General features: G+C 31.1%; 7 protein-coding genes across 12 annotated transcripts; 4 read left to right on the plus strand and 3 right to left on the minus strand.

Moving 5' to 3' along the window:
- Positions 1-2: 2 nt before the first annotated feature.
- Positions 3-7267, minus strand: LOC123707952 (fas-binding factor 1 homolog). Its single transcript, XM_045658290.1, has 11 exons — positions 6175-7267; positions 5925-6076; positions 5380-5552; positions 4818-5078; positions 3983-4176; positions 3559-3665; positions 2201-2326; positions 1838-1975; positions 1614-1723; positions 1017-1488; positions 3-664 (listed from the first exon to the last, which is right to left on the minus strand). Exons 1-11 carry the CDS (start codon positions 7160-7162, stop codon positions 548-550), a joined length of 2838 nt encoding a protein of 945 aa, XP_045514246.1. The 5' UTR covers positions 7163-7267; the 3' UTR covers positions 3-547.
- Positions 7268-7525: 258 nt separating this feature from the next.
- Positions 7526-9545, plus strand: LOC123708951 (ubiquitin domain-containing protein UBFD1-like). The gene is made up of 6 exons (XM_045659991.1): positions 7526-7678; positions 7793-8235; positions 8374-8499; positions 8655-8796; positions 8871-8917; positions 8980-9545. Exons 1-6 carry the CDS (start codon positions 7666-7668, stop codon positions 9088-9090), a joined length of 882 nt encoding a protein of 293 aa, XP_045515947.1. The 5' UTR covers positions 7526-7665; the 3' UTR covers positions 9091-9545.
- An 874-nt stretch (positions 9546-10419) lies between these two features.
- On the minus strand, positions 10420-15730 carry LOC123707955 (xylosyltransferase oxt). 2 transcript variants are annotated; one of them, XM_045658299.1, is made up of 5 exons: positions 15042-15730; positions 14639-14781; positions 13371-13528; positions 11350-13160; positions 10423-10890 (listed from the first exon to the last, which is right to left on the minus strand). In XM_045658299.1, exons 1-4 carry the CDS (start codon positions 15629-15631, stop codon positions 11355-11357), a joined length of 2697 nt encoding a protein of 898 aa, XP_045514255.1. In that variant the 5' UTR covers positions 15632-15730; the 3' UTR covers positions 10423-10890; positions 11350-11354. The 2 variants fall into 2 exon arrangements, with proteins under 2 accessions (XP_045514254.1, XP_045514255.1); XM_045658298.1 differs by having other exon boundaries at positions 10420-13160.
- A 31-nt stretch (positions 15731-15761) lies between these two features.
- On the plus strand, positions 15762-17755 carry LOC123707957 (protein ecdysoneless homolog). Of its 3 annotated transcripts, none has more exons than XM_045658302.1 (3): positions 15762-15875; positions 16237-16436; positions 16505-17755. In XM_045658302.1, the coding sequence occupies exons 2-3, from the start codon at positions 16350-16352 to the stop codon at positions 17753-17755; spliced, it is 1338 nt and encodes a 445-aa protein (XP_045514258.1). In that variant the 5' UTR covers positions 15762-15875; positions 16237-16349. The 3 variants fall into 3 exon arrangements, with proteins under 3 accessions (XP_045514258.1, XP_045514257.1, XP_045514256.1); XM_045658301.1 differs by having other exon boundaries at positions 15816-15950; XM_045658300.1 differs by having other exon boundaries at positions 15832-16149.
- On the minus strand, positions 17714-20046 carry LOC123707958 (dehydrogenase/reductase SDR family member 4). 3 transcript variants are annotated; one of them, XM_045658305.1, is made up of 7 exons: positions 19902-20046; positions 19469-19620; positions 19221-19398; positions 19017-19094; positions 18519-18665; positions 18107-18241; positions 17714-17995 (listed from the first exon to the last, which is right to left on the minus strand). In XM_045658305.1, exons 2-7 carry the CDS (start codon positions 19591-19593, stop codon positions 17825-17827), a joined length of 834 nt encoding a protein of 277 aa, XP_045514261.1. In that variant the 5' UTR covers positions 19594-19620; positions 19902-20046; the 3' UTR covers positions 17714-17824. The 3 variants fall into 3 exon arrangements, with proteins under 3 accessions (XP_045514261.1, XP_045514262.1, XP_045514260.1); XM_045658306.1 differs by lacking the exon at positions 19902-20046 and adding an exon at positions 19779-19895; XM_045658304.1 differs by lacking the exon at positions 19902-20046 and having other exon boundaries at positions 19469-19892.
- Positions 20047-21057: 1011 nt separating this feature from the next.
- On the plus strand, positions 21058-22593 carry LOC123708701 (U6 snRNA phosphodiesterase). The gene is made up of 5 exons (XM_045659534.1): positions 21058-21237; positions 21347-21489; positions 21916-22099; positions 22179-22341; positions 22414-22593. The coding sequence occupies exons 1-5, from the start codon at positions 21155-21157 to the stop codon at positions 22591-22593; spliced, it is 753 nt and encodes a 250-aa protein (XP_045515490.1). The 5' UTR covers positions 21058-21154.
- On the plus strand, positions 22594-24295 carry LOC123708699 (zinc finger CCCH domain-containing protein C337.12). Its single transcript, XM_045659533.1, has one exon. It carries the CDS (start codon positions 22594-22596, stop codon positions 24088-24090), a length of 1497 nt encoding a protein of 498 aa, XP_045515489.1. The 3' UTR covers positions 24091-24295.
- Positions 24296-24316: the final 21 nt, after the last annotated feature.

Below are 24316 nucleotides of genomic sequence, written 5' to 3' on the forward strand. Positions count from 1 at the left end.
AATAATGTATCTTTTATTTGACTTTCAAAACGCTTAATCACGTGAGAAAACTCTAATTAGAAAGATATATTTTCTAGAAAAGCACAGTCGTAGTTAAATTTTGCGTACATACCTATGTTTTGCTAACTGTGAGCCAAAAAGTTATTCTGAACATTTATGAATCATTTAATATAAACCGCAAAACGTACAGCTCCCGCACATCAACTTTAATACGTTTTTCGCATACTGTAGTCACACTTAGCACTGTCTTGACTCCGAATCTTACAAATGGTCGCCTTAGTCATTACAAAAAATTACAGATATTTTTCGATTGTAAAAATATGAATATTTATAAAATGTTTATTTCATGAGCAGTATAATTAATAATCTTATGTATATATGACATACGAGTTGGTACAAATTACAAATCTTTAAAACTTATGCAAATTCTTATATGATAACGTTCTAGAAACTGTCAATTTGGCAACCTGATTTACGGGATATTTTATAATATAAAAATCACTATAATATTATTATTTTAGTTACAAGTACAAGTCGATTCATCAAATTATCCATTGTCCTGATCATGAACAATCAACTCTTCATTCTTTTTACTTTGTTGTAAATTATTAATCACTTTTTGAACATCCAAGCGAAGCATCATTAACTTCGGATCCATGTAACTCTGAAAAGTAAAATATATTTTTAGGAAGTAATTAACTGTTTGAATAATATAATTTATTTGCAAAAATAAATTAAAAACCATAGTCAAACTCTCCCGATCAATCTGTTAATCTTATTCTTTTAATATAAAAAATGTGTCAACACAATCACGCAAAAAGATTTTAATACAGTAAAATAACAACGAAAAACAGAATTTTACGATACATGAAAAATCTAAAAGTACATTTCTAATCATCATTTATCAATGTTGACGAAACATTGTTTATATTTATAAGCGCATTTTCTTTAAAAAAAAGTAACAGGTTGTTGATACAAAATGTTTCATTCAAACCCCATACAACAATATTTTTTACCTTATACCGATTCGATCCTTGCCCTTGGACACCCTCAGCGATATCCTCATCTTGTCGACCCTCATTATTAAAATTAGACATTTCCGTTTCAATATCGTTACCATAATCCCTGCTTAAATTAAAATCTCTATTCATAGAAAAATCTTTGGGAACAAAACTCATGTGACTAAATTCTCTCGAAATCCCAAAATCCGTATGAAAGGGTAGAGGCTGAACATTCGTACGACATAAAGAACATTGCTTTTCATCCAACTGTTTCCTTTCATTGTGCAAACTCAATCTTTCCCTTGATAAAGCAACTTTTTCCTTCGCTATTTGTTTTTCTCTTAAATTTAACGAGATAACATGTTCTTGAATCCTATGAATGCGATCTTCGTATTTTTGCTGAATGAAGTTGGCCTCCGATAGTTTTTTATCGGCTTGCGATTGTTTTTCGATAGCCGATTTCGCTAAGAGGTCCAAATCACGACTTCTAATGGAAAAAGAAATTTACATGTTTATGATAAAATATAATAAAGGAATTTATGAAAATTAATAGAAAAGTCTTTCTTTGATTTGAGTATGGAGCGGCATTGCCTAAATAAGGAATAAACTTACTTGGCGGTTATTCTCTGCTCTTCGATATATATAGCTTGTTTATCGGCGTTTAGTTTTGACCTCTCCTCAGTTACTTCTTGTAGACGCGCATCCAACTCTGCTTTAGTTTTCTGAAATTTTATATATTATTGAATGGGTTTAAAATAAGACTTGCTTGTTCTTAAATTAACGAACACATTTTATCATTAACAATATTCTCTCATTATACAAAAAATTTAAACTACCTCTATTTCCAATTTAAGACTTTGTATGGAGGCCTTTTCTTTGGCAACCAATCCCGATTCCTTCATAATTTTAGCCCTCTCTTCGTCTAACCTCGATATCTTCTCTTGATATTCCTTCTGTATTTCATCTTTTAACATCTGTAAGTTCAAATATTTTCATTTTGCCATCTACGAAAATGTATAATTAAATTTGTATTAAAAGAAACTATTGTGTATTGCGTGATTAAAAAATGCTCCTTAAATTTTTCTTATGAATAGAAAAAATATTGCGGGAATCAAATCGCTACACTGGTTTTAGAACAATATACCGCTCTGTAATTGCCTGCTAGAAGCTTATTAAATTAAAATGTATTTTTTTCATACCTTAACCTCTTCGTCTTGTTTCTTAAGCACATTTTTGGCGAATTCAGTCTGTTTACTAAATGTTGCTTTCTCGAATTCAAACTCCATCTTTTTCTGGCGAAGAGACGCTGTCTCCTCTTCCATCATCTATTTTCAATAAACCACACTCACTCTCAGAGCCTTAACGCTAAGTAGGACTTCCGTATGTTAAAATCCAATACGTTTTTGATGGAAGTCATACTTAGCACTAAGTGTCTAAAAGTCGCCCACCAGGTGAGAGACAAGTGCTAGAATTTGAAGGAGGCCTTCACTTCTTTTGATGTCGTGTTGTAGATAATAATAAAATAAACTTAATGTATCTTAAATAATAGTAGCATGTAAGCAAGGCGCCTTTGCCTCATAAGCGAGAATGCTTAAAAGCCTGAGCAGAACAGCGACATCCTGTGATGCGAGTATCGGCCAACGTAAGAAAGCATACAGGTCCTTCAAACGGAAAATCGCTAAGGCCAAGTCATAGCACATTGCCAGGTATGGTGAGAAATTAGCCCATATTCTAGGCTGTCTGTGCGTCGAACTCCACTTTGGATGACCAAGGGAAATGAAATTATAATCCGGCAACGTGCTATTCGCAAAGAATTATCTTCCTTGGACATCTATAATTCAAGCGCGCTTGTCGGCATCCCACCAATTGTGATCGCTTGGTATAGTCTCTAAGTGCTGGAAGACCGCTTTAACACTTCCGATCCCTAAAACAGGCAATCGCTCTGATCCGTCCAACTATCGCCCAATTAAAAACCATTATTAACGGCCACCTCCTGAGATATCTAGAGAGCCACCAGCTCATTAGCGATTATCAGTACGGCTTTTTCCTTACATATAGATGGGTAGAGGCAATGGAGTCCAACGGGAAGGCGCTGTGCGATAACTCTGTACAAGTTAGTTGTTTTCCACCCTGAGAAATTATGCATTTGGATTTGCCAGCTTTCTCGCATTGGAGTATGAAGGTTGTCATCGACGGAACTTGTTCCAACCATAAACTTAATGTCCTATCCCCGACCCTGCAGAATACTGCATATCAATGATATGAAGGAAAACATCGTGAGGAAACCGCCATGACTTAGACCTAAAAAACAACAAGGCTGATCACCTTGTATATTACAATTACGATCACGAAACAGATACAGAAATCTAAGGATGGACGTTTAACGTATTGCCACTGGTTAAAGTCTCGTTTCTGAATACCATTAGACCCAAAAATGCATGTGAGCGATGGCGAGGTCTCTTTAGCGAAATATTACGACGAAAGCAGGTAAAGAGATCTGTCGCCAAGATCGAGACTTCAATGTCAATGTGTTTAAGTAAAACCGTAAGACGCTTACGGTAGTCATCTGTCGGAGTCGGTTTTCAAGCATTTTCACAATATCTTTACTTTCCATTTTTTCCTTCTCAAAATCCTCTCGATCTTTTTTCAGCTGATCAATTATATCTGAAAAATATTATTTAAAGATAAACTTTTAATGAAGGTTTATTATGAATAATGGTTTTCATAACAGAACCTCAATCGTAAAACAAAACTATGGAACTTTGCACCCATTTTTTTATTCAATTATTATTTATTATTGATTATTGGTGCTAAAGCCCTCCTCAATAAATGATCTATTCAGCATAAGATTTTTTTTCAATTCGAGTATATATATGTACATATATATCGGTAGTAATTTATTTGTTTGTTTGGGGAACTTGTGAGTACTTCAAAAAATGAACTTTTCAAACTGGATAATTTTCTGTAAATAATTAAAATACCCGTTATATGTTTCTCTCTTATCTGCAGACTTCCCTCAGAATCTCTTTGAGTCTCTTTCATCAACGCGCTCATTTTACTGAACAGCTGCTGACATTTTTCATTATTATCTTTAACATCTACTACCAGCCCTTGTAAGTCTAATGAAAATTCTGCTGAGTCCTTAATGAGAACTTGCTCCTGTTTTACTGCGTGTCTAGAATTTCCAGATATAAATTCATTAATTCCTTTGCCTGGTATTTGCGGTTATAGTAGGTACAAAATGATCTGGCAATAACTTTCTGCGACCATAAATTAACTTACTACTGGTTTCTGTAGTATTTTAAGTAATGAGTACGTCTTATTATTATTATATTAAATCTTCATCAAAATTTTTGGTATTATTTTCTTTTAAATCTCCGACCACGACTATTGTAATTATACAACAGCTAAACTGCACTTTATCATTCATTAACACTTGAAATTAATTTTTAACAGTCTCAAATTAAACAATGATGGGGAAGAAGGTAGGTGCTTGTCTTTGTCCAACCTAAATCGAGGATACTAGACTGATCTAAGCACTAACTGGGTCGTAGACCGAGTCCTAGTCTAAGCCGAGAAGTTGTATATATCGTTAGCGGCCGAAAAAATTATTTGTTTAAATTATGATTATAGCCGTAGGCTGTAGGTATTTTTCTGACATCGAACTCGGAAAGCCTAAAGCTTTTGTAACAAACCACTTGTTACAAGGGCTGACTACTATAGTTGTCAATACATGACTCTACTAATTGTTGTCAAAACTGCCATTTTAGGTGATCTAATTGGAATAAATGATTTGATTAAATACTGTATTCTTACTTGATATTCTCTATTAGAGATGCATGATGCTCCTGTAAAACTTTAATATTGTCAAGGTGTTGTTGTCTTAGTACGTCATTTTCGGCCTTATGCCGTTCTATAATAGAGTTTAAATTCTCTTCTGACATTTTTTTGTACAATTGGTGATGGTCATCCAACCACGATATCTTTTCAGTATAAAATTTCACCAGCTTGTCTGTCTCATCTTTCATTCGTTCTTCAGCTTGGTTAAAAGATACCTCCAAAAAATCTAACTGGCGCCTATAATAAAATTTTTACTATTTATCTATTAATTTTTAAACTGACCATGTCCCGTGGGGAAACATATTTTGTGTCTCTTTTATTGATATTTTTAAGACGTACATAAGCCGTAAAAACCTAACATCATAAGTCTACACAGTTACTTTATATTACTAACTTTTTAAAATATTTTACAAGTTTAGTAAACTTTTTCGAAACCACGTATAGTTTTTTCCTTGGAAAAATCATGTATAATTAAAATTGTTTAGACACCAAACTTAGCTGAGCCATCTATATATTTTGGTCAGAACTTTACACAAACCTATAGGAAGTTTCCATTAAATCAATTTCTTTATCATGATTCTGTTGCAGTGACTCAACTAATTGAAGCAATTGTTTCTTTTCTCTCGTGTAAGGGCTTTCTTTAATTTCAGTCGGGTCGACTTCCCCGTCAACCACACCCACCGCGACGTCTTCGTTATTGACTAACAGTGCCTGAAATAATTATAGTCATAAAAGTATGTAATCATTTTTGTGTAAATATTTAGCCGAGCTGCAAATCCTGTCTGTTTCACTAATAATTAATTATTCATTATGGGAAAGTAAGTATTCAGTACCTTACTACAGCACGTTTCTTAATTTGGCCGGAATCGACTCTATAACAACCTGTACATCCTATACGCATTAAAACACAAACCGAAATCAAATAACTTTTATTTTCATGATTCAATAAGTTGATGTATATTTTAGAAAAAAAAAGCGCAACTAGTGTTGTTTGACCAAGGAATCGCTGGCCAAGAATCATTTTATGCTGTAACAAACTGTTAAAGCTAACGGTGTTAAAGTATTTTTATATTTCCTTTAAACCTTAATCCTTTGCGTAATCCTATCTTGATGGGAAGCAATAATAGTTTGCATCTGTCGGCGATGCTCAGCTTGTCGACGCAGCATGGCATCTAACTGCTGATGATGAACCATAGTTGTTTCACGCTGCACTTTTTGTGTTTCCTTCTGACGCACTGGAAAGGTAAAATAAGAAAAAAATTGAAGCGAAATCAAAAATACCAACTTAACCCTGTTTTACAAAATTTGAATTGAAATGAACTTTAATACTTACTCTGCATTGCTGCTAATTTATCATCCTGCGCCTTTAACTGAAGAGCAATCTGCAGCTGAGCTTCCTGCTGCTGCAAACACATCGTAAATCCTTCTGATGTCAAATCATCATTCACCTCCAAGTTTAAAAATTTAAGTTGTGGTGTTTCTACGTTACTAATTTCTTTCGTTTCAGTATGTGTTTCTACAATGCTTTCTTTGACTGGTTCAGTAGATTTAGTTTCTTTTTCAAGTTTTTTTGTTTTACCTCCCGTTAACCAAGATGGCATATCGGTATCTTCCTTAATGGATTCCTCCGATTCCTGAAAGATTCCTAGCCAATCGTCACTTTTCTTTTTCAGTTTACTCGTTCTAGAGTTATCTGGTTTCAGCTCTTGTTTTGATGAAGTTGGAACAATATTCGAAATTAAGGTTTGTTTAGATTCATTTTTTCCTATTACCGAGTCCAAATTAATATCTTGATTTTTCGTTGATGTAGCAGGTCTTGATATCTGTGTTTTTACAGTAGCCCCTCCAAGTATGTCATCCAATAAAGATTGTGAACTCTTACCCCTTTCTAATGGCTTAGGTATAGTTTTTTCTTCAATAAGATCACCTAATAAATCAATTTTTTTTGAAACATTTGGTTTTATCGGAGATTGAAAGTAATCCGGTAAGGTTGCATTAGGTTTTTCTTTTGTAAAATAAATTTCCTCTTTAGAAAATGAACGCCTTATTGCAGCCGGAGATACAGATTTATTTTCAATTTTTGATGAAGTTTTTTGTGACTCTACGTTATCCTTTATCTTATTGGCTGTATAGGTATTATCAGATGGCTTAGTTCTTTGCCGTTCATCTAAGTCGAATAATGTATTCTTTTTTTCAATACTACTAATGATATCTTTCTTTTTATCAGGTTTCTTTTTACTTAAAATATCTTCATCAAAGAAACTATCATCGCTTCCGTCACTTAAAATACCGGCCAACGGATCGTCGGCACTGAAACTCATGGTAAATAATTAATCTATTATTTGGATTACAGTTTTACAAATTCGATGTATCTATAGCTTATTTAATTATAAGATAATTAGAATTGTTAAAAAAATAGACTTTATTATGAAAGGCTTTTGACTAATGTTTATGAAAAATTTGAAGTTGCTGCCATGGAAACTGGGTAAATCATAGACAAAAAAATATGAGATATTTATTTGTTTTAAAAATACACTTTTGGGTCAAAAATATAACAAACGTTTATTTTTGATACATATTTCTAAATTATATGAAATATTTATAAAATATTCCTGGCCCAGTGTGTTTTGTTTTATATATTATATTATAGCTGTCAGATGTCAATTTTTTTTGAAGTATGAACTATGTGCTAATTTCAACCAGTCATATTATTGGTCCGCGGTCGGTATATTTTTAATTATTTTTCAAAATAACTCCATATAAAATTCATTAATTTATTGGTTACCGCACAAGAATTTAGTGAAAAATTATATAGAAATCAGTTATGGATTATATTGGTAAGTATAGGACATTCATTTACACGAATTTAGCGCCAGTTATGGTAGAAATCTAAAATCACACAAGGGGCTTTTGTTCTAGAATCTTGCTAAATCATCCTTTTTGTTTACTAGCTTCAGAAAAGGGAGATACAGCAGAAAATCGAGATCCAAATTCAGTTGTATCAAATGGAGCTTCAAAGGTCTCATCTATAGAAAATAAAAGCAGTGTTGATTGTGATAAATTAAACTCCATTGCACCAGTGGATAGCGTACCCTGCACCTCAGAAAAACCCCAAGAAACAGAACTATGCGATATACCAGAACAGATCGAATTTACTGTTATTTTTAATAAAAACAAACATGACATTACATTTGCATTTGATGCCACAGTATTAGAACTAAAAGCACATCTGGAAAGAATATGTGCAGTGCCACAATCTGCTCAAAAATTAATTATTAAAGGAATGGCAAAAGATGATATGACATTACGAAAAGCAGGAGTTGTTAAAGGAGGCAAAGTAATGTTGGTTGGTTCAAAGATGGATGACATTTTAGCAGTAAAAAGTGCACCAAAGGTACAAATTGTTGTTATTAGAAAAAAACTTCATCATTTATGAATAAAGTGAAATTGTTCCCTTTTTTATTAATAACTAGTTTGTAGTTAAATGAGATTATCGGTCTTACATACTACAGAAAATCAATTTTCTCCTTAGGAAATCTTAGAAGAGAAAAATAGTAGTCACTCTAGTAAAGAACCTTTGTGTATGCAAAAAATTCATCAAAAAGTGCTGGACAAGGGTATCCCCCCTGATGTAATGGCTGGATTAAAAGGTGTTAAGGTAAAGTAGTATTAGTTCCTTCTTAAATGTTGAGTTTTTGGTATTAGAAATTTAAAGGTTATCATACATTAAATCAATTTATTGCATTATCATGATCTTTTCTTAGTAATAAGTTCCCTTTGGACTGATAATATAATATTGTGGTATTATTTCAGGAACCTTTACCACCGACACCCTTAAGTGGAATGTTAAATAAGCATGGAGGGAAAGTTAGACTTACTTTCAAACCGGAACAGGACCAGCTTTGGATTGGCACTAAGGAAAGAACAGAAAAGCTTGCTATGACATCTATTAAAAGTAAGATAATTATGCCTTTAATCTTTCTCTCTATTATGTCAAAAACATCATATAAGTATGATTTTAATTTTCAGGCATCACTTCAGAACCTATCAAAGAGCATGAAGAATACCACATTATGGTAAGCATTATTATAATACAAAAAGTGTACTTAATAATATACTAATATTTCTTTGTTTGTAGGGCCTTCAACTAGGACCTACTGAAGCCTCTCGCTATTGGATATATTGGGTCCCTGCACAATACATTGAAGCTATCAAAGATGCAGTACTTGGTGTTTGGCAATTCTTTTAAGTCATAATGTCACTGCCAAATTCTTTAAAATTACCTTGGGTAATTGCAATATAACAATTTTTAAAATGTGTGAACTCTTCCCTAGCACTTTGCCATTGGTCTATTACTATACAACTATTTTCTGTGCTAGGTAGGCAACTCCTGTTACTTTTGTACAGTGTCAATATTAATGCCACTATAATAGATGTTTTTTATTATTCATGTTTAAATTTTCTATTAAATATCAATAATGTAATATTTAAAAAAATTGTTTCTGAAATATCAGTTATTTGAGAGCTTATTATCCCAATGTTTTTATTCTGATCTCTTTACAATATTGGTATTCAGGAAAGGATTGATGTGAATGTTTAAATTAATTTAATTTTAGTATAAACTTTGGAAAATATTTTTTTAATTGAAATTTAACAGCCTTGTCAATCCTTAACTGTAATTTTGATAGAATTAGATTAAATAAAATGTTTCAGGTGGTAACCTTGTTTAACTTTCAAATAACCCTGTCAATATATATTTAATATATATAAATTTTAAAATAAAATAGCAAAGGAATTTTAACACCTTCAATTCTGGTCAAATTTCTGATCTTGCAGCTGAGCTTAACTTATCTAGTCCAGCTGAAAATAATTAGCAACATTATATGTTATTATGAATCTCTATATTATTCCACACTTAACTTTTCAATAATGACATACATAATAACTTCAATTTCCCACCCACAAGAATAGGGTGTGATGGATGATGGATGGATATATGCCCGTATTCTAGAACATCAATCATACTAAAATCAAGTTTCAAAATTCTGACATATTGAGGAGTACTCACTCAAGACGAGATTGTGATTTACAAATTAAAATATAATAATAATCCAGTGGCGCTACAACCCAAAAAAGGTTCGATGTTACGACCTCACAGTCGCTGTTTGCACAAATAAGAACATGAATCTTAATATTTTTTTGATAACCGACATCTTGCTCTGAGTATAATCAAAGGAGAGTATATACAGAACTTACTGTTATTAACAATTATTTTAAACCTTATTTTATGCTAGGAACTTCATTTAAGATTCGACTCTAAGTAACAAAAACTAATAGCTAATAGAGAAAAAAATTACCATAAATTTTAAGCATCCCTCGTAGTATTATTTAAGTAGATATATGCGTGAGGTCTCTTAATTACTGAATTTTGTTACCCCTTATTGGCACTACTTCTCCGTACCACATTTATTGGTTCGGGTATGCATATTTTATCGCATTTATCATTAGTGTTTCTATTTCTTTTTTTTCTTCTTTCTTCTTAATTGGGATATACTTCAAGCATCGAGAAAACAGAATTCCAATACTTAAAATGCACTGTCGCGATGTCCGTTACTTGTTCGATAATAATAAAGATATATCTCCATAGGCGAGATGTTGCAGGGTATATCAAATATTATGTACCTATATTAACTTAGGTGCGTGATTTATGTCTAAAAACAATACCTAATAATTTATGTTTTTCACGACGAAAAGAAAGTACAAAGTTCTATAATATATAATTTATTACATCTTAATAAAGATCAGTCTTTGAGCATGAACAAGATATTAACATAGTTTGCTATTATATAACCACGTTGGTTATCGATTCTGATTACTTAAGGGTCGAGATAAAACATAGCTCTCCTGAAAAATCCTCTCCTAGTGCGCTTCGGTGGGAGAGTGACGTGTCGATCGCGTGATTAGTAAATCAGTTGACATTTGTGTCCCGCGCTGTGTAAGATGCGCAAACATTCCCCCACTCCCTTATGCTCAAGAAGTTTGCCGGTATCTGTACACCATGTTCCTCGTCATATTTTTAAGCGGTCAATTATTTTAATAAAATAAAATATCGACACGCCTTAACAGTTAACTTCAGATTTCGTAAGCTATAATCATATCAAGATCATAGAATAACATTATTGTTAAGTAATCAGTAAAGTGATATTTAATACTGTGACACATAAAAATATTGCGCCCAAAAGTCAAATTTATTCTGGGATGTTTATATCTCGCTCTATCTACATAATGATGTTAATCACAGAAATAGGATAACAAGAGGAAAATACCCAATATTTAAAAAGATGACTAGTCTTAATGACTAAGAATATTAACCCAAATAGGGAACTTTGTGACTTTATAGTTATAATTTAAAGCTGCCATACTGCCAGCTGCTGACATGCAGAAGGTTATCAATAGGTACCTGTTCTAATCATTTTATAACACATAAATCAAAGTATGAAGAAAATACCTTTGTCATACTCTTTTTAACCGGCCCGTGTGTATATCTAATTTGCCGACGGAGCCCTTAGGGTCAGGGGAGAGAGAACTCCACTCCGTCACTGTGCATGGATTAAAATGATAATTTCCACAAAGGACTTTCTCCGACTCTTGTGTATTTTTAGAGTCATTTATACACGATCCCAAAATGCTATAAAATTCGATATTTAACATATCAATCCATTCGCGCAAATCATTACCAATTCGTTTAATATTGGAATTTGAAACTTCCTCCATCAGAAGTGACTCTTCTTTAGCAGGTACGAATTTCAGTGGTTTGATATTTGTTAAATTTCTATACGAATTTTGTGAACCACTATGAATCAAGCCAACTTCTTGATGTGATACTTCTTTTCCGGAAAAATATTCTAACGGTGTTATAAGAAACTTTGTTACAGCTACCAAAGTTGTTTGCTCAAATAGCCCCACTTTCCATAATCCTGGTAGAAGAGGATGTCTAATATTAGGTTTAACGAAATTCGTAAGGTTATTTTCATCCCTGCTGATAATATTAACATCAGCTAACATTCCTGCAGGATCCAGCCATAAAACTGTTAGATTTCCACTTTGCTTATGTGAAGAGAATTGATATAATAAAACTGGATCAGAGAAAGGACCTAAAATACCACCAAAATTCCTAAAAATCATTTCTTTTTGGTCATAGTCGGAGCCTACTCTAAACGTTTTTATGTAATCTACGATTGGACTATTGAAGTTCAACTCTAAGTGTTGTTTAGGCTTGTACCATGTTTCAATAACAACATTTAAACCATTAAGCACTGCTTTGTGTAAAATTAAATTTCCTTTATATACATCTGCATACTTGTAGAGATGTATTTCTAATATTTCTCCTAATTTGATATCACAACCTTCTGTAGCTAAGATTTTTGAATTCTGACGAATAATACTCCCGGCGTGTGTCAAAATTGTATCGTCAGAACTTGCAGTTAAATCATTTGTATCGTAAATGCTTTGCCAATAGGCTTCTAAATTGTTAATCAAATAATGATCATTAACTCCTATAAATTGTTCAACTCTTGTTATAATTTCTTGATTTATAATGGGCTCGAATTTCCGGGCGAAAAATAATTGCCTATTCAAAGTATTTTGAATTTTGGCCCAATCCTCCGTTCTAAAATCATTTGGTGAACATCCACACCAGTCAACCACGTGTTTATATTGACATTTACATCCCAATTTTCGCTTCCAATTGGTTACGTGTAAATTATTATCCACATATGTGTTACAAAACTTTGAATTTCTCAAAACTGTGTGAAAAAATGATTCTGCTGGCAAAAGCGTATGTTCAAATATTATTTCCAAACCTTTAAGTAGATCTTGTTTACCTTCAATGATGTATGAAACAAAGTCAGGGGATAAAGCCACCCAGTCACTACCACCATCAATTGTAATACCGCGTGGTAGTTTTCGTTCACCTATCCTCCACATATGTGTTTCGCACTCAAGAAACGTTTTATCGAGACCTTGTTTTTTAATAAACCTTTGAACTTCACGTCCATGGGACTTGACAAAGTTCAGACCTTTATTTGCTGATAAAAAGTTTTCAAGTTCTTCCAAAGATTTTATAGGAAAATCACTTTCACTTAAATTAATAACATAATCCCACTCCCAACCCAAATCAATAAAATCCTTCATACAATTTAGCAGCATCTTAAGTAATGAAGCACCACCCCAAATTGTTGAGAATCTAACTGGAGCCAATCTTATATTCGGAAACTGCTTTTCAAGCGATGATAGCTCGCGATGCAGGTAGTCTTGCCTCTGTAAGATTATCACAAAAATAATTTAAAAAACTTTAATTAAACAATAAATAAAATACCTTTTAAAATGAAAACTTTAGAAAAAGATAGATACGAAGATTGGTAAGGTCCTTTTACCAAAATAAACATCGAGCTTCTTATACAACTGACTGATATTTGTGTTAGAATATTTAATAGAAAAAAACCGTACAAGTTTTAACTAACTACTTACTTTGTCAATATGAATATAAAAATAGTGATTTTTTCTGTACAAGGTATTTATTAATCGATATACTTGTCGCAGAGCTCTTCCATTTAAAGTTAATAGAAATACTATTCTTATTGATTTTCCATCTTGATTTTTTGTTTCCGGAGTCTGTGGAATAAATTCTGTAAAAAAGTCTAAAGTCAAAACTATTGCCATAATATTAAAAAAAATAAGCCTTCGTAAAAAATTTCAAAATTAAATTGCCATAATTCCATATCTATAAAACATAGGCATAGTTGTACAATTTAAAATTCAAAATAATTGTCGTTACTAAATCCCAATTCCCAGAGCCTGGTGAAAATTTAAGTTTATATGCACAAGTTCGAAAAAAAAATTTGAGCCATCGTGAAACAAAGTAAATAAATGTTAAGCCAAAGATTTCATTTAATATTGTAAAAATGTAAAGTAAAAAATTACGTATTTATATGTTATTTCAACGTAAATAATTAAATTTCACTTGAAACTAACGTAAATAGCAAACATACAATTATTAGAATTTTGGTGTATAATAAAATTTATTGTAAATAACGGACAACTATCATAACTTTAAAAGCATTTAAAAATATACGATCAAGCCATTTTTGATCCATGACAGCAACAAATTGCCATTTCCTCTTATATATTTATGTCTATTTTTATGTCCATAAATATTTATTTAATAAGGATTTAGCAGATTAACGTAATACGAACAGATATTTAACAATGTACAAAGTGTTTTTATTAGTTAAAAGTGTGAGAAATAAAATTGTTATTACACCAACCCAAAGCGGAGTAAAATTTTCATGAAGTATCTATGTAAAAATTAAATTTTAACAAGGTTTAAACATTAATAATAATGATTTTTTCCAATAATTCGTGTTCAAACCTATATATCACCCAAACTAATATGAATTGAATCAATCAAAACTATTAAAAATCGAAAAATTGGTGACGATGTTGGTACAGATACCGGCAAACTTCTTAAGCATTAAACAAGGGAGTGGGGGAAAGTTTGTGTAGCGCGGGACACAAACGTCAACTGATAATTCGGAATAAAATAAATGTAAAATAACATATGTATTATAATAAATTGTTATTTGATGGACTGTTTGAGTCGACAGGCGGGCTATATCATTTTTTTTCCGAGATTCTGGTTTATGTCGCTAGAACTATAATACAATAACGCTCATGAATTAATTTATGTTAAAAATTATATATGTATATGGTATGAAATAATGTTAAGTAATACTTACTATGCAGGCCAGTTTCATAAACATTCATAGTAAAGTAACCACCACAGACTTGGTTATTATCCCCAGGACATTTCATGTCACATGATTTATCAGGTATTTTAGAAGTTTCAGGAGGAGATTCCTCTCCACAAAAACACTCCGTTCTACAAATAATACAATATAAAAATACAAAATATTTAAAAAGACATTTGTTTATAGTATATTTTCTATAAAATTTGATGTCTCATTAACTTGAATAGAACCTGGAATAAACACATCTATACATATGTATATTTAATCATTTTAAACAGGTAAATTACCAACTAACTAACCAATAACAAAACAAGTTTATTTTTTCTGACTGGACAATATAGCATTGAAAGTAAAATTTAATTCAACTCAAGAGTACTTGATGAACACTCACCCATATTGGACACCGGCATAGGGAAAGCCAGCTTGAACACATATGTCTAAGCAGTACAGTGGAGAGTTGAGATTTGCATAGTTACCATAGAAACTTGATAACAATCTCAGTTTTTTTTCATCCAAATAGCAACCTATATGTCGTCCAAATATCTTGGCATTCAATTTGCAATCATTATTCAATTCTTGTGGATAAAAGTTACCATTTTGAATAAGACATGTTTTATTTACAATAAGTTGCTTACAAAACTGAGATTTAGCTCGGTGAATAGCTGAAATAGCTTCCCGGCTTTTTACCTCACATACAGGAATAAAGTCTAATTCTTCTTTTCTTAACACAGCTTTGTTTTGATGGTTCCTCGGAGCTAAATCTTCATCGTCACTATTACCTGGGTTTATTCTTCTTGCAGAAACATCAGCTAAGTTGTTTAAATGAAGGGAATTGTGGCTATTTTTTCGTAAAAAAATATTTTCATGAATAGAAGGAAAGTAGTTTATCGATATTAATATCTGAGCAAAGAATATAGTTAGAACAGTAATAATTAGGCACTTAGCGTATTTATAAATTATTCTTCTTATATTTAATACCATTTTAGGCTTATTTTATTATTTCTAAATGTTTTATTTTTAACCTCGAACATGGACATGACGATTGACATATATATGACAGAACCATTGTCCATTGCTACAATAATCTTTAGATTTATATTTATACTCACAGCTATAATATAGCTGCTGGACTACTAATTTATCTGACTGACAAATGACTTGCCGAAACGTATTGGATTTGATATAACATTAGGCGTGCGGACTGGCTGCGCAGTGCGCAATAAATGTAAGAAGTAAGAACACGAATGTTTACTTTGATAAAAACTTTTACAAGTATATAATTAACAAATTAATAGAAATGGTACGTAAAGGAAAAGAACTTAACTTTGATGACACCATCAAATGTCGGTTTTATTCCCGCAAAAATTATTGTAAACAAGAGTGGGAATATCTATGCAACGAATTGAACGTTACAATAAATAAAATATCAAATGGGTATTTGTGGAATAGAGATGAATTTAAGATTGATGTCCCATTGCAAATAGAAAAAAACAAAATAAGTAGGTATTTCTGTCATAATATGGAAAGCAATAATATTCATATACATTTTCTAAAATGTTCCTAAATTAATATATTTCTTATTACAGATATTGAGTATTTAATAAGTTTAACATGTTTTGGTGACAATATTGAAGATGAATGGTTCATAGTTTATTTGGTTTATGAATTGACTAGACTGTATGAGGAGTTGATAGTCCACATGGAAGATGGGGATGGTTGTTTTCTTTTGATTGAAGCTGCAAATTTTCTACCGTGTTGGTTGAAGCCTGATAATGCTGACAATAGAGTAAGTTCTGAGACACAAACAAATATTAAAAATATAATATATATTCTTAATTCTATTTTTCTTTTCAGGTTTTCTTGTCTCAAAATTGTATTCATTTAATTAATCCTGACTTGATCAGCTTAGAAAATGATCTGGATACTTGTAGTGCTGTTAAAATATTAATTGATAATTGTGAGAAAACTAAAGCAAGCTGTGAAATACAAAAGGCAATTCAAAAGAGAATTAGTGGCTATCCTGAGAAAATACAAGACAATTTTCACACAGCAATTGTAAGTTTACCACAAGAGATTGCTACAATATTAAAATTAAAACCTTCACTTGTTTCTTCAATAGTTAACACTTACTGTAATTATGACATGTTTGAAGCAAAAATTTGCCAAGAAATTAACTACAAAGATTGTATTGATGTTTCAATTACATTCACTAAATTTTTATATGCTATGTTGCTCCATGCTAGTCTGCGAAAAAATGAAAGTAAACCTAATTTAACAGCTCAAGATGAAAAGAAAAAGGTTCTTGGTTATAAGTTAACATGTGGTTATGAATTGATAATGAATCAGTCTACTCAAGATATTTTTCTCTCTCCTGAATATAAAAAGTTTTTAAATGGTTTAACAAAGATGGGGTATTTTAGAAATAACATTGAAGGTTCTCAAGAGTATAAGGAACTTTTGGAAAAGGCTAAAACAAATTTCCTCACAACAGAATGTCCAATGAATAAACATATTTATAGTGAAATAAGTAAAATTAAAATTGAAGACTCTTTTTATAGTATGAAACAGCAGCTTTTACTGGGTGATGTTGAACTTACTGAAGATGATGATCATTGGTTAAACATATCACCTGATCAATTAGATGAAGTATTAACAAGCAAATTTGGTGCTAATGCTATAGATAAAGATAAAGCTATTAATTCAGCTCAAAACATAACATCAGCTTTAACAGACTTTTTGAAGAAGAATTCGGATTTTGAAGGCATTGAAAAAACTATTGAACATTCTGAAGATAATAAAATTGAATTTGATCCTGATCAATTTACAAAATGTTTGGATAAATATTTAAATATTGTAACATCAAATGACACTATAGAAGTAAGTGATGATAGTGAGTACAGTGACATGGATGATGAAGTTAGTCAACAAGTTGATAAAGATCTGTGTTCTGTTTTGTCATATTTGCCTAAATCAGACCATAATACAGTTAAAAATAACTTAATACAAAGCATAAAAGAAGAAGGATTGTCTGGGCCATCAAGTAACATACTTAAAACAATAGGCATTAATAAAACCGATTTATTAGATTCTGATGATGATGAATAAGAATACCCCCTTATATAAAAATATAGTTTTATGAAAATAAAATATTGTAGTCTTATAAGTTATTTTGAATTATAATCTGCAATGAGTACCACCAGCAACAACAAGGGTTTCTCCTGTCATATAGGTAGCATCATCTGAGACCAAGTAGGCAACAGCACCAGCTATTTCATCAGGTTTTCCGAATCTTTTCATGGGTACTATTGACAAAGATGTTTCTTTTCCTAAGTCAGATGATGTTATCTGTAATCAAAATTGTTTTGTCATTTTAATAGCTTAGTATTGAAAAAGTGAGCTAAAATTGCATACTAGATACAAGAATATTATTAGCATAGCATTAAAAAATGTACTCACTGCAGATGCAAATTTTGTAGCAACAATGCCTGGTGCCACACAATTTACTCTAATGTTTTCCCTTACAACTTCATTAGCAATTGCTTTTGTAAGCCCTACCAGAGCCGTTTTACTTACACTGTACACACCTAAAGGCTAAAAGAATATTTTTCCATTAGCGACAAAATAGATTCCCTTGATTAAAACTTGTTGGAGCTCTAGTAAAATATACATTTAAACATGCCTATTAGCATTAACTAAAACCTGTATGATCCAAAACTTTCTTAGAAAAGAAATATGTATAATATTAAGAACAAACACATGCCACTATGTGAAAAGGACAAAACACCAATAAATTTCAACTACATAGAATTTTTAAATTTAGTTAATAGTTTCAGAAAAATCACATATTTCATTATATGATTATTCATACCTGCATAGGTTGATAAGCAGCAATTGATGATATGAAAACAATGCTGCCTCCACCTCGTTTAATCAATTCTGGGTAAGCTTCTTTTGCTAATAACCAAGAACACTTTACATTTATTTCAAATATTTTGTCCCAGGCCTTCTCTTCAGTCTAAAACAAAAATATATACAAGTACGAGATAAAGTAGTAGTAGGCTTACATCCTATATTTATAATAGTTAATTAAATTTGCATAAAACAGGAAAAAGAATTACTGGTAAGAGTGCCTTAAACTCTTGAAATTCAACATTATAATTTTTTTAAACTTTGTTATATGCAATTTATAAAAATATTACGACATAACTTTCTTAAAGTCATTCAAGACATATTTAATGACATTATTTATAAAAGATTCTAGTCAGACTCCTTAATATTATTATTGTTTTTACATATTACTCATTGTTGAATTGCTTATAATTTTTTACTTTCTGTGATCTTTGTTGACTAATACTAAAGCAGTTACCTCTAATGTGTCAGCCACAGAAGGGTTGACAGCTGCATTCGATACTAAAATATCTAGTCCACCAAACTTGCTTTTAGCCTGCATATAAAATAAAAATTACCCAAGTAAATTGTATAAACATTTAAATAAACATGTTCAAGGAACTAAAATTGCAAAGTTCTTCAATCTAAATATTTCTTTCATTACTAAAAGTGATGAGCAGACCGTTTCAAATAATTGTTTTCTTTGATCTTCATTTCCAACATGGCAAACCACACCTTCAACTTGGATACCATCTCTGCGAAGTTCTTCTGTTGCCTTTTTTACATTTTCCTCCTTCCGACTACTAATTATAATTGAAGCACCTTCATTTCCAAGACGTTTTGCTATGGCAAATCCAATTCTGTGGAAAAATTCATTTTTTGGAATTGGATCTGTTTTAAAAATTTGTTTTAAAATATATTATAACTTACCCATCTGTAGAGGCTGTAATAATGGCAACTTTTCCCTTTAATCTTGAACTATGAAAAGTTTTTGTACTTACATGCTGAGCTAATATTAGAGGCATTTTCTTAATAAATATGTTTCTAAGAAGCATCCTTTGTTTCTAAAATACTACCCCGATCTGGATAATAATTATTAAATTATCTTATATACACTTGCAGTCCGCAGAGTTCAATGTCCAACTAAAGTCTAGATACTCTATTAGAATGCCTATCAACTACTTATCTCGTTATAAATCAGATTACGTTGTATTAAACAGATATTTACGTGTCTACTTACAATCTATTAGATACGTTTCAAATTATTATAAAAGATTAACACTAGTGAATATTTAAAGTTGTAACCAGTCACAATTCTGAATTCATAGTTCAACTAATAGTGTTTTGATATTATCTGACTTACTAGAGATGATACGAAACACTCGATTCTAACTGTCAAATTTATTAAATTTCTTCAATATTTCATTTTTTTAAATAATTTCTCCATTTTATTTTTCGATTGATTGTATTCAAAATATTTTAGAGTGTTCGTGGTTAATCGTCTAAATGATCCCAATTTAGTTTACAATTTATGATTATTAAAGATTTAAAAACAGACCTACATTTATTTGTTATCTATATCTATATGTACTATATAGATAACTATATAGTGGTATCTATACCACGATAGATTCAAAGCCATTAATAACAAAAATATATAATAACGATAACAATGATAGTAATAATTCTATTACAATTAATGAAATTCTGTAATAATCTTGATAGCTATAAGGTTACATAAAATCATTGTTTTATTTGTATTCATGTCTATGATAATGAAAGCCTTTTGTTAAACTTTGTCTAATTTACCTTTATTTACCCAATTTCTGTAAAGTTGCATATAGTAGACCATTACATGTACACGCACACATTTTATTAATTTATTTATATTTGTGTTAATAATTTTTTTTAATGTCAAAGTAGAAAGACTTTTTACTCTGTAACATTATTTTGGTCTGTTGCAACACAAACGGCAAAATATAATTCCATGGTTGCACTAATTACTATTATAATGAAGTAGTAACATAGTTATATTTTACAATACGTTGTAGCTGTGTATTCCACCAAAAAGTTTGTGTTATAATTTACCTATACTTGATCTGTAGGTTAAATAAAATTAGGTTTTAGACCAGTGTTGCCAGATCAGAGGATTTCCCCCTAGTTTTTCGACCGAGACCGGGAAATTTCAATAACACGCACGTTTTTTTGACTATTGTATATCACGTTCTTGATTTTGGAACTAAATTGAATACATCGTAAGAATAAGATCCGTGTGGTTAATGTTACTAATTGTGTATTCGTTTAACAAAAAACCCAATAAAACTTGAACCTGTCAATCCATTTTCTATTATAGATACTTTGGGTGATGCCTTTCATTTTCCAACAATCCCAAAATGACCACCGCTTTAAAGAATCGCGCCATGGCCCATACCATTATCCGCTTGGTGAGGGCGTCCTAGGGGGATTTCTGGTGGGGAAATCAAATTAGTCGAGAAATGCGTTGCATCAGGCAACACTGTTGTAGACGTCAGTTTCTAGTTTCTACTAAGAATTTATCCCAATAGACAGCCTGAATACTGTAAACTGTTTATTGGAAACGACCCCCTTTAATGTTCAATGTCTGGATTATCTTACTTGTGTGATTACGGAGATTCTGAAGAAAGTGAAACGGAGGAAAGTAGGCACATTGTAAAAAAAAAGTAAGAAGTTACTACTTTTCGAAACGAACTACGTACAACTATAAAAAAAATAAACATGATTGTCAATGAATATATTTCTGTTTCATGTTCTCTAAACATTATTTTCCAGATTAAAGTTACCAGTACCGAATCTGACTAAGGTATCTGTGTGTCCTTCAGATTCTTATTGTGATGATCCACAGCAACACCATGGTCGCATACGAACATTTCCTCACATAAGAGGAAATTGGGCTAGTTTAGTATATATAAAATGTAAGTCTCACATTTTTTCCCATTTGAGATGACATTTCTTTTAACTAAAGTTAAAACAGGTGAAAAAATAATTTTACATCAGAATTCTATTACCAATGGGGCTGACATTAATGTCCAATTGAACCAAAAAAATCAACAAACATTTTACCAGGTATTGTTATTAAAAAAACTTTGCATTCAACAAAATGAATAACATATTTAATTTGAGCAAGACAGGTAACCAATTCAGAGTTGTATCTGATTAGACAATTGACCAATCACATTCAAATATAAATTGCATTAGTTTTCTTTTCTCTAATTCTCTTCCCACCTGATCTTCCAATACTCCAGTCACAGGCTTGTCTGACACGTCCGTCTTTGTGTAGGCAAACAATAATACATTGTATAGAAATTAATAAGAAATCTGTTTTAATTTAAAAATTTCAGGTCCTGATGAAAGTGGCATATTTGATTTGTTGTGTAAAATAAAATTTGTTTTTAAATCCATTGATGAAACATGCTATCCATGTGATAATTTACACATAAGTGTGACAAAAACTGTTGTATTAAAGTATCACTTAATAACATCATTTACAACATCCTTGCAAAAGATTATTAGTGGAATAGAAACGTAAGTTTTTCCAATATTTATTGTAAATGTAAATTAGGCAAACTAATTAGTACTCTTGAGTATTTTATTTATGTTGCAGTTTTGAATTGGGGTTTGATACTATAGAGGTATACACCAATGAAGAAAAAACTCGTACATTTGTTGCTTTGAAGGCTGATCACTTGAGTAGAAAATTTTTGCTCAGAATTGTTGAAAAAGTGGATAATGTACTTGAAGACTACAACTTACCAACCTTTTACAAAGTAAGTTAGTTTGTTATTTAAAGTAAATAGTCATATGTGTATATAAGTGTATGTACTTTCTTTTGTTTTAAGGAACCATCATTTCATATGAGCATTTTGTGGTGGAAAGGGGATTTGAAGGATGCTATTTTAAAACACATTGATGAATTAAATACTATTCTGGCTCAGGAGAAAGAAGTTTATAGGAATTTTTACATACAAAAAGTAGATTGTAAAGTTGGTAATAAATATTACCAGTTTCAGCTTGACTAAATGGATTCACAGTTTAACAACAATAAAGTGTATATAAACCCAAATTATAAGCCAGGAAAAAACAAAGGAAACCAACATATTTACATAAATCAAAATTTCCTTGAATCTAAATATCAGTCAAATAGTGTAAATAAAATTTTTGTTAACCCAAATTTTATGAAGACTAATAATGTATCTAAAAAAAACACATGTAGAGATTCTCAACAATACTCATCCGTAAATCATTTGTCAACATTGAACCTCAACCCCCATTACAACAGTAAATTTTTTCAAGAGGCTCATTTTAGCAACCAAGTTCTGAATGGCCCCCACCTACATTCAGATGGACACATAAATAAATCACACAGCAATGTAAATCATCTCTTACAATCAAATTCTCAGTCTAGCAATCAACTTTCTCATCAGGGTCATTTAAATAAAATGAATACTCTTGCAGTGAAATGTAACAATACAGATATAACTCAAGATAATATTACTTCCAAATCGCGGTATATTTTAGTTCGAAACCAATATTCACAAAAGATTGATAAGGCAAATTCTCCCCAAATAACTCAGTCTTGTGGATTGCATAAAGGAGTTCCTATCAACCGACTGCCTATCTCCAAGTCTAGATATCAATTGATTAGACATAAAGAACGCATAAATCCTGATCAGTCATCATTGATCAAGAAGGGAAACTTAAAAGTAAGCAAATATAACATTATCAATTTAGACAGTATAAAGAGCAAGATAGGGACAAAATATTCTTTAGCAAAACCTATTAGTTTTTCAAGTTCTAAAATTTTAAACAACCATGATTTTAAAATCAAAACACATCTATCATATACCCTAAAATCAAAAGAAAAAGTGAGAGGAGTTTTTAACCATACCAAGAAAACAAATTATAAATCTGAAATAGAGAATATTAAAGGCAAAACAAAAATAAATAACATACCATGTGCTCTATTTTGTAAGTATGGAAAATGTTTAAGAAATATTAACAGCAAGTGTCCTTATGTTCATGATAAAAAACTGGTATCATTGTGTAGAAAATTCTTAAAAGGTGTTTGCCATGATGAAAATTGTCCACTTTCACATGAAATATCTAAGAAAAAAATGCCAACATGTTATTTCTATTTAAATGGTGTTTGTGTTAAAGATAATTGCCCCTACCTTCATGTTAAATTAGGTGATCAAGCTTCGATTTGTAAAGATTTTCTGAAGGGCTATTGTGAGAAGGGTGAGACTTGCTTATTCAAGCATGTGAAACCAAAGATATCTCGTAATGTAATACAATTTACAAAAAACATTAAAGAATGTTTAAAACTAAAGAAAAATATACCAAGTACAGATAAAAAAGATCTATTACCAGATAAACCAAGTACAAGCTCTGAAGAAAACACAGCCATTGAAGATAGATACTTTAAGGAAGCAGTTCAGGAAGATTTGAAGAATAGTGATTACATTAAGCCAACAAGATGTAAATTAGGAGATTTACCTTCATACATTAAGTTATGACAAAATGTGTCTTAATTCATAGAATGTAAGAGAATAAGTTATCCTAAATAATTAGTATTAAATTAATTTAAAAAGACTCAAATTGTCTTAATTTGTTCCTGGTATTAAAATTATTTGTAAAATATGTTTTCTTAACAATTCATCATGTAATACTTAAATATACAACAAAACTGAACAAGTTTATTTTTAAGCTAATTACAGCTTAGGAGGGTAAAAAATAAAGTTT

Source organism: Pieris brassicae, chromosome 4 (genome assembly GCF_905147105.1).
Source record: "Pieris brassicae chromosome 4, ilPieBrab1.1, whole genome shotgun sequence".
NCBI lineage: Eukaryota > Metazoa > Arthropoda > Insecta > Lepidoptera > Pieridae > Pieris > Pieris brassicae.